The sequence below is a fragment of the Fonticula alba genome, assembly GCF_000388065.1.
Source record: "Fonticula alba strain ATCC 38817 unplaced genomic scaffold supercont2.1, whole genome shotgun sequence".
Lineage (NCBI taxonomy): Eukaryota > Rotosphaerida > Fonticulaceae > Fonticula > Fonticula alba.
In genome coordinates this window covers 3,443,255-3,452,509 of record NW_009242971.1, presented here as the reverse complement: position 1 = coordinate 3,452,509, position 9,255 = coordinate 3,443,255, and the positions used below count along the sequence as shown (strand labels likewise).

At 66.7% G+C, this 9,255-nt stretch overlaps 2 protein-coding genes across 2 annotated transcripts in view; one reads left to right on the top strand and one right to left on the bottom strand.

Moving 5' to 3' along the window:
• Positions 1–17: 17 nt before the first annotated feature.
• On the top strand, positions 18–7,113 carry H696_00737 (hypothetical protein). The gene is made up of 8 exons (XM_009494620.1): positions 18–537; positions 652–704; positions 846–1,002; positions 1,109–1,196; positions 1,333–1,475; positions 1,569–6,358; positions 6,470–6,651; positions 6,786–7,113. The coding sequence occupies exons 1-8, from the start codon at positions 52–54 to the stop codon at positions 7,037–7,039; spliced, it is 6,153 nt and encodes a 2,050-aa protein (XP_009492895.1). The 5' UTR covers positions 18–51; the 3' UTR covers positions 7,040–7,113.
• A 311-nt stretch (positions 7,114–7,424) lies between these two features.
• H696_00736 (adenosinetriphosphatase) overlaps positions 7,425–9,255 on the bottom strand; it is a gene marked incomplete at both ends in the record, with an annotated part of 7,430 nt that continues 5,599 nt past the window's right edge. The window contains 3 exons of the mRNA XM_009494619.1: positions 7,425–7,802; positions 7,947–8,211; positions 8,429–9,049. Of these exons, the coding sequence (XP_009492894.1) occupies positions 7,425–7,802; positions 7,947–8,211; positions 8,429–9,049 (1,264 nt within the window). The remainder of the gene's footprint in view (positions 7,803–7,946; positions 8,212–8,428; positions 9,050–9,255) is intronic.

Here is a 9,255-nt window from a genome sequence, read left to right as displayed (position 1 = left end):
CCCCCCCTCCCCGCCCGGCCGTCTTTGCCCTCCCTCCCCTTCCCATCCACCATGTCCGTTGACGTCGAGTCCCCGCACTCCAATCCGTCGACCGATGGCCTGGGCTGTGGCCCGGCTGTGGCTCCGGCCGCGCGGGCTGGCGCTCCGGCCACTACCTCCTCCCGGCTCGCAGTCCTGGCGGACCACCTGGCGCGGCAGCTGGCCAGCGTGCATGGGCGCCTGCCGGCCCCGGCTCAGGAGGCCCTTGCCATCGCGCGCCAGCATATCACCCCACCGCTGGCTCGCATTCAGCCATACATGCCTCTGCTGACCGGCCCCCTGATACTGGTGACCCTGCTGAATTTCCTGCTCCCCGGGGTGTGGCTCCTGCTACTTGTGTATTTGCCGCTGCTGCTGGTCGGCTTCCTCGTCGGCGTCGTGGCTACCGCCGCATGGCAGCGGCGCCGCGACAATTACCTGGTGCTTGGTGGTGTGGATGGCTTTGGGACCCATACCTACCGGTCGTGGCCCTTCAGCATCGTCGCCCTGTGGGGCTTGGTGCGTGTGCCAAAGTTGGCTGGTTTCTTTTTCTTTGGCCCTCGGTGGCTTTCTTCTTGCCTTCTTTCTCGCTTCCCTTTGCCCCCCCCCCCCCCATCTGACATCCAAATGTAGATCTTGCCCTTCCGCGAGCGTGAGACCAGCAACCTCGATACCATGCTAAATAGGTATGCTCGTGCTTGCTGGCCCCCTCCCCTCCTCCCTGACCTTCCAGCACATGCAGCTGTATTAACCCTGGCGTCGGATCCCTGGCTCTTGCTGTGCTCCCCTCCCTCTCCCACTCTCTCTCTCTCTCTCTCTGGTTATAGCATGCCTTTCTCCGTGGCCTCCGATCGGACCCCCTCTCCCGATGACATCCAGGGCCTCCTGGCTCCAAAGGTTCAACGGACTCTCAACAACCTCATTCGGGACTTCGTCCAGTCCTGGTACCAGTACATCAGCACGGACCAGGTGATCCCACTCAAGGTGCGCCGCTCCTTTTGCTCCTTCCGACTTGGCTCTCGGGGTTTCGGCTCGGCCCATCCTCCGCACGGTGTCCTAACCATGGCCCACGCCGCCGCCTTGCCCGTAGGTCCGGTGTATTTTGCACACGCTGCTGGATTCCCTCTGGTCGCATGGGAGCCGCGTCGACATCGTGGACCTGATCATCAAGCGGACCAGTGCGTCCCTCTGCTGCTCCTATCTCCTTCGCCTCCCTTGCCATGCCCAATTTATAACACCCCCTCCCCCCCTCCGCCGGAAACACCACTGTGGTCATCGCGCGCGCGCTCTCTCTCTCTCTCTCTCCGAATCCAGTTCCCATCCTGACGATGCAGCTGGCTCGGTTCCAGGAGGCGTCTGAGTTGGTCCGCCGGCACCATGCCAACCAGTCGACCGATCTTTCGGAGAACCCGCTCCTTGCGCGGCGGGTGCTGGAGAAGTTTGCCTCCGCCGGCGGCGTACGTGCATCTTGCTTGCTGCTCGGTGCTTTGGCCTTCGGCCACTTGGCCTTCCCACCTCGACGATTGCAACTTGCTGACCCCTTGCCACAGATCCACCCCGCCCTTCGGGGATACCTCCACCATAGCCTGTCGGTGGCCACGCCGGTCGAGCGGTGGCCGTCGAAAGCCGATCCCGGACACCCGGGCGTGGCCTATGAGCTGGAATACTTGCGCATCATGACGCAGCACATCCTGTCGGACTCGCGCCTGGGCCTGGAGGTGTCGCACGGGCTCATGCTCTTTGCTCGGGAGTTGCTGGCCAATATTGCCCTTCTGCCAGTGGTCAACCTGCTGTCGGATCCGGATTACATCAACCAACACCTGGGGTACCAGGCTTTGCGGTTCCTGAACCAGTATGAGTCGGCCAACAAGCTCATCAAGAACATGAGCCCCGAGGCGCTGATCCAGCAGGGCGGAGCCGGGGCCGGTGGGGCTCTTGGCCCGGGGGGCGCCGGCGGAGCCCTCGGCGGCGGGGGCACCGGCGGCCCGAACAGCACCCCGCAATCCTTCGAGTCCTTCCTCCAGAAGATCAAAACCTCCACCACCATCTTGGACCTTCGCGCCTATCGGCAAATGATCATCGCCCGGCTGCGCGAGCAGCAGAATGACCACCAACGCTCGGGGTCGCGCTATGCCCGGCAATTGCAATTCCTGCTGAAGAGCGTGGAGAAGCGCCTGAACGAGGTGACCGGCGTGTCGTATATCGACTCTTTTGCCCGGGTGCGCGAGCAGCTGGTCCGCCGACTGAATGAGTCCCCCCTGCCGGAGGGCGGGTCCCTGGTGACCGAGCTCCCATCGGCCGGGGCATCGGGCAGCCGGCCGGATGCTTCGCCAGCCGGGTCACCAGCCGACTGGTCCATCTATCGCCTGTTTGATTCGCCGGTTGGGCGATTCTACTTCATGGCCTTCCTCGAGTCCCAAGGGCACTACTCTCTGTCGAGCCTGGTGGATGCGCTGGCGCGTGCGCATGCCCAGCGCCGGGCCTCTCGCACCGTCGGCCAGCCGCAGACCGATGATCTGGCCACGCGCGAGCTGCTCCCCATCATTTCTCGCCATCTGCAAGCGGCCTCGCCGGAGCGCGTGGATCTCGGCAACTCCTGGTTGCAGATCCTCATCGATGCCTTCATCGACCAGCATCAGGAGGCCCTGTCGGCCGGGGCGTCGCGCGTCGGCTCGGCCCCCGATGGTCTGCCGGTCGCGGGCTCGGCCACCGAGTCACCCGGTGTCGGCCTGTCGGCCGGCCCTGGAGCCGAGGGCGCCGGGCCCTCGGTCGATGAGGCGCCCTCCGGCGCCGAGCAGCTCCTTCTGCAGATCTACTCCTGTGTCTTGCAGATGCTGGCTCGCTTCCAGAGCGAATTCGAGGCCTCGCACTACTTTTACCAATTGGCGCTTGACGACCAGTTGGATCAGGAGTTCCCGCTCGGGGGCATCGCCGCCGGGGGCGGGCTGCCGCCGGCCTTTGCCGGCTTCGACTCCGGGACCCTCCCCCGTGGATCGGTGTCCGTGTCGCCGGATGTCCTCCCATTGGCTCTCGGGCTGGCGGCCCCTGCCGTCCTTCCCATGACGACGGTGCTTCCACCGACTCCGACGACGGCCACCCCGCTGACGGTGTCGCCCGCGCCGGTGGCCGTCACCTCGTCGCCCCTTGCGCCGGCGGCCGACGCTCGGCCCCCATCGCCCGAGGTGGCCGCCGACTCGCCCCCGGGCTTCCGCAAAACTTCCGGCTTCCCCCTGTCGCCCTCGATCCCGGCCGAGGCAAGTGGCCATGCCACCCTTGCGGACCTTTCGCAGGAGGCACCCCAGGCGGAGGACCCGGGCCCGAGCCCCGGTGACCCGGAAGAGCCGAAGGCATCCGAGACCTCGGACTCGGGTGCCGGATCGCCGCCGGCCTCCCTGCCGGCCATCTCCGTGGCGGTGGACAGTGCCCCGGGGCCGGCTGCCCAGGCGCGCCTGCCCTCGCAAGCCGGCAGCCCGGGCGCCGGGCCTCTCGGATCCATCACCTCGCCGCTGAAGTCGGCTGTCACCTCGGACGATCTGTTCCAGGGGAGCCAGGCCGGCTCGATGTCCGACTTGACGGTGGCCTTCTCCGCCACCGAGTCGCACTACTCCGGCAGCAATGGGGCCACCCCCACCTCGGGGGCTTTGGTCCCGCCGGACTGGTCCGACCCGGCGGTGGATTCGCTCTCGCGATCCCCCTCTGGCCAGACCTCGCACCAGCGGTCATCCTCGGCCTCGAATGGCGGCGGGCCGGCCGTCTCGACGGCGGCTCTTCGCCGGTCGACCTCCTTCTCGGCGAAGCTGACTTCGCTTTTCTCCTCGCCGGACCAGTTCACGCCGGCCGTGCCGTCGACCGGCATCGGGGCCGGGGGTGGCTCGGCCAGCGGCTCGGCCGGGGCCCCGCCCCTGCCGCCCAATGTCACCATTCACCCCCGGAGCGGGTACATCTCCTCCACGCCTGTGGCCATCCCGCCCTCGGCCGCGGCGACGGCCTCGGCTGCGGCCGCGAATACCGCCCACCGGCGGTCAGTCTCCTCGACAGCCGGGGGCTCCCTCGGCCCGGGGTCCGGGTCTTCGGCCACCGGTCCTCTGACGGCCATCCTCAGTTCGCTGACCACGTCCATGAGTTCCAGCAATCTGGCCGACCTGTCGGCCAGCGCCCCGGCCGACCCCCTGGCTTCCTCGCCCACGGCCTTGGTGGCCAGTGCCCCGGTGGACACGCCGCCGGCCCTGCTCGGGGGCTCCGGCGCCGGGACCGGCTCCTCGACCGACGCCATGGCAACGCTGCTTGCGGAGCCGGCTGGCGATCTTCCCTCGGCCATCCGGCCCGAGGAGGATTCGGTCTTCCTGACGCAGGTCATCTCCCTGCTGGAGTCGTGTCTACGCGAGGCGGCCACTGCCTCGGCCTCCGGGGCTGTGGTGACCGATTCGCACCGGTCAACTGCCGGAGCCACTGCGGCCGCCGGCCCTGGCACCGCGCGGTATGGGGCCCGTGTGGCCACGGATATGTTCAGCCCGGCGCGCATGCGGCGGTCCCGCACCCCCGGCCGGCCGGCCACTCGTAGTGCCTCCTTCAATGGGCCGGATCCAAATGCCGTGGATCCGGCGCTGGCCGACTTGCAGCTGGCCTCGGCCGATGGGGCTCTGCTGTTGGAGGATGACGACGCGTCGTTCTCCTCCCAGGGTCCCGAGGTGCCCCCGCATGCCGGCGCCACCAAGGCCGTTGCCCGGGACAGCGGCGACGATGATGGATTCTGCCATGTCCATGCCAGCAACTCCGAAGCGGAGGAATACGACGAGGAGGAGGAGGAGGAGGATGCCGACGAGGAGGATGACGAGAATGACATCAACTCGCCGACCTTCCTGCGAAACCTCCTGTCGCAGGTGGGCCAACTGGATGCCGAGCTCGGTGACGCCCGGCTCAAGTTGACCGTCCTGGACTCGGCCCTTGCCATGCTTGATCGGTCCCAGGAGTCCGGGGCGCCGGTGTCGTCGGCGGCGGCGGCGGCCGCCGCGGCCGTGGCCGGCGCCGGGGCCACGGTGGCCGAAAGCCGGGCCGTGCTGATGCATGCCAAGAACATGATCCACGAGAAGTGCGCGGTGTACCTGTCCAAGTTGAGCTACTATCATAACATGCTGCCGGGTGTGTGGACCGTGCGAATTGTCGACGTCTTGACCATGGCCTCGCCGCCGGTGGTCTTCTCCGGGAATGACGGCGGCCCAGGGGCCTCGGGGGCCGGGTCCAGCACCTCGGCCGGCCAGCCCCATGGCACGCCGGACTCCGGCGGCCTCTTCGCCCCGGCCCGTCGGGGGTACACCTGCTATGCCATCATGGTGGGCCGGTCGAACCCGGAATGCGGGTGGCTCATTCATCGGCGGTTCACCGAATTCGAGCTGCTCCATGCGCGCCTGCAGGCGGCATCCTCGCATGCGGCCGCCAGCCTCCCCTTCCCCAGCAAGCGCCTCAGCCTGCTGGCCTTCCGCAATGAGGCAGCCATCGTGGCCAATCGGCGTGTCACCTTGGAGGAATACCTGAATGCGGCTCTCCGGCATCCGGAGCTCCACAAGAACCCCTCGCTGCTGCGCTTCATCAGCCTGATCGAGCAGCCCCAAGCCGCCGCCAATGGATCTGCAGGTGGCTCTTCTCCCGCTCGCAGTCGGTCGCACTCGCGCCCGAGTGTGGCCGCCGGGGCCGGCACTTCGGCCAAGGCCCCGGCGGCCGGTCCGGCCGTGGGCCCGGCCCCATCGGTCCCGGCACCGGCTCCCTCGCCGGCGGTCGGACCGGTGGCCGACATTGACGCCTCGCGAACCAACAACAAGACCTTCCTGCAAAATATCGGGTCTCTGCTGTTTAACTCCACTTCGCCATCCACGAGCCCAGCCGCCCCGACCATGTCGCGCCCGGGTCCCCAGCCGGCGAGCGCTTTGGGATCCGAGGCGGCCACCCTGGGCCTGGGTGCAGGCTCGCCGCCGGCTCAAGCGGCCACGGCCTCGTCGGCTCCCACCGGGGCCGCCGCTGCCGCCCCCGGCACCGGCGTCCCTGGCACCGGGCCCGGGGCCGCCTTTTCCATCACCGAGTCCCCGACACTCGATCCCCAGGGGCTGCCCTTCGAGCTGCCACCGCTGCCGGCTGTGGTACCCCCGGCTTCGGCGGTGGCGGCCGCGGCCGCGGCCGCCGGGCCAGCTGCTGCCCAGGCTGCCGGGTCTTTCGGCGGGTCGCCTCTGATGCAGCCGCTGTTCAGCCTGCTGACGGTGTTGTTCCCGATGGTCAGCCGCGCGCAGTCGCTCAAGCGCGGCGCCTTGCTCATCTTCCTGCAGCAAATCTTCGGTGGTGCCATCGAGCGGTGTGTTTTTGCCTGTTGACTGCTGCCCCCCCCCCTTCCCCGTGCCACTCGCTGCCTTCGCCACTGCCTGCGTGCCTGTCCCACTAACACCCCCCCCCCCCCTGCTGGTAGCAAACTCACGGAGAATATCCGCTGGATGGTCCTGCCCGATCAGATCCTCTGGTACATGGACACCTTCATGAATGCCTTCTGGCCGAATGATGTGTACAACGACAAGCCCAACATCCGAACGCCGGAGCAGCGCTCCGAGACCAAGCTGACCACTCAGCACCACCTGCATCAACTGTTCCCTCGTGCGTGCTTTCCCCTCTCGACTCGCTGCCCGCTCCCGGCCCCATCAGATTCCCCCGCCATTCGGCTCCCCACATGGCCCGCCGGCATCATCTCACCATCTCCCCATCTCTCCGGCTGTCCAACGCGCCTGCAGACATGTTTGCCACGCTGGTTGGCGAGAATGCCTCGCTTCAGGGCGCACAGCTGCTCTTCGACGCCTTCCAGATTGAGCTGATCAACCGCCACATGGTGTACTCCCTGCTGGACGAGGTGATTGATGCGATGTTCCCGGGAATGCCGCGCACGGTGGCTGGCGAGCTCTCGGCTCGCTATGCCTCCTTCCAGCAGCAGCATCAGCAAGCTCAGGCCCAGGCCCAGGCTCAAGCCCAGGCCCAGGCTCATCCTTAGTATCGCCACACGAAGAAGGCGAAACGGGTGCCACACGGTCGCCGCCGGCGCGCCAACACCCCCGCCCCCCCCTCCACCACGAGCACTGGCCACGACGAGACCCTCCCTGTCTCGATGCAGTTAGACGCGTGCTACCCTCCCTGTCCTTGATTGAATATACCACTCTTCATTTTGTCTCCTGTCCTGGTGGACAGCCCCGTCTGGCTGCGCACAGGGGCGGCACATCGGCCGTGCAACCCCCATGAGCAAGAGAGGGAGAGAGGGGCAGGCGGCAAAAAAAAAAGAGAAAAGCAAGCAAAAAGGGGGAGAGTGAAGCCGCAATCAAGGAGTGTGTCTCTATGGCAGAATGGCGGACACGGGGATCAAGCAGCCGGGGATGAATGGCCTAGATGCCCATGCGACGACGGGGCTTTGGCGGCGGGGGCAGCGTCCGGCGGGCCCCGGCGGTTGATACCGCGGCCGATCCGGTGGACACGCCCGATGCGGGGCCCGCCGATGCGGAGCCGGCCGGAGCATTGGAGGTCTTGCCACTGAGAGCCGCCCGAACGGCCAAGCGAGATGCCAAGTTCCCGGCCAGGGAGGTGGTCTGGCGCGGCCCGGCGGCATCTGGCGCCCGGCGGCCGACAGTCACCACATCGGTGTTGGCCATCTGCCGACGACGGCGTTCCTGCTCGGCCTCCTGGCGGATGCGGGCAGCCTCGCGCGCGCGCTCCAACTCGCGCTCCATGGACTCGGCCTCCAGATGGTCACGATAGTTTGATCGCTGTGTTGCCGATGGCGATCGGCGAGGGCAGCAAAGACGCCGAGCTGGGTCAGCAATCGCAGCAAGCGGGAATGGCAGGAACAGACAAAGGGGAAGGAGGGCCAACCGAATGCCAAGCACGAGTCCCCCACCATCGGCACGTACGAGACGGTTTTCCATGGTGACCACCTTGAAGAACATCGGTCCAAGGGTGGCCAACCAAGAAGGCTCGACCACGGTCACACCGCGCATGTACTCGCGCGAGGTCATGACCAGCTCGTGGTACACGATGTAGTCGGGCGGCGAGCCGAGGCGGAAGATGCCGCTCGAGCGCTCGAGACGACACGGCTTGCCAGTACGCATGTTTACATACTCCTCGACGCTCTTCATCTTGGCCGCGTGGTAGAAGTACGCCGAACAGATGGCCTTGCTGTGGAGGACACGGGGCAGGGGGGAGGAGGAGGAGCAGCAACAACAACAGCAGCAGCAGCAATCGGGCGACACCAACGGCACGTCAATAAAGCATGGCCACGGGAAGAGACGGAACATGGGGCAACAGGAAGGAAGGAGAATGAACAGGATCAGGAAGAGGGGGAGGGGGCACCCGCGCCGATGCGGGGAGCTCCTCAGCAGGGACGGTCACGCACCGGACCAGGTCAAAGTCGTTGCCACACGAGCGCATGTCCATCCGGGCCTTGCGCATGAGGTCCAACAGCTGGTCGCGCACTTCGCGCGCATTACGCATGGACCGGGGATTGATGAAGTTCTTGTCGCACCAGGCGTCCGAGAAGCGGTTCGACTCGTACAGCCGGAAGACATAGAGCAGGGTCAGATGGTCGGACTCCGGGACGCTGAAGCGCTCGTGCGCGGTGTCAGCCTCTTCCTCGCGCCCGCGCGGGCGCATCAGCACAGGAGGAACCGACAGCATGGACACCACGGTGGCGATCTCCGTGGTGCAAGCCAGCTCATTGGAAGTGATCAGCATCTTGCTGAGAGTCGGGTCCAATGGGAAGCCCGACATCGCCCGGCCAACGGGGGTCAGCTCGCCGAGGTTGTCCAGCGCACCCAGGGTCCACAGTTGGTACATGGAGCTGAGGATGTTGGCCTGGGGCGGGGGGTCCAGGAAGTCGAACTCCAACAGGTCGCGCACGCCGAGAGACTTCAACAGGAGGACCGCATTGCTGAGGTTGGTCCGTTGGATTTCCGGCACCGTGCTCTCGAGCATCTCATGGCGATAGGCATTCTCCGTATACAGACGATAGCACGTTCTGGGGGTCGTTCGCCGGAACGAAAGACCATGTCGGTGGGGTTAGCAGGACAGCCGAGCCGGGCAGGAGAGGCCAGAAGTGGCGGCCGGCATGTGCGCATGCGGCGGAATAAGGGAGCCGGCAAAAGGCGAAAAGGGGGGGGGGGGGGGGAAAAGGGGGGGGAGGGGCGCCACTTTGCTGCCATGCATATCCATGGATATGCTCGC

Bases quoted from the DNA above. Each gene is read 5' to 3' on its own strand.
- H696_00737 (XM_009494620.1), top strand. From the start codon at position 52: ATGTCCGTTGACGTCGAGTCCCCGCACTCCAATCCGTCGACCGATGGC. The intron at 1,003-1,108 runs GTGCGCCGCTCC...CCTTGCCCGTAG, and splicing joins ACCAGGTGATCCCACTCAAG to GTCCGGTGTATTTTGCACAC. The intron at 1,476-1,568 runs GTACGTGCATCT...CCCTTGCCACAG, and splicing joins AGTTTGCCTCCGCCGGCGGC to ATCCACCCCGCCCTTCGGGG.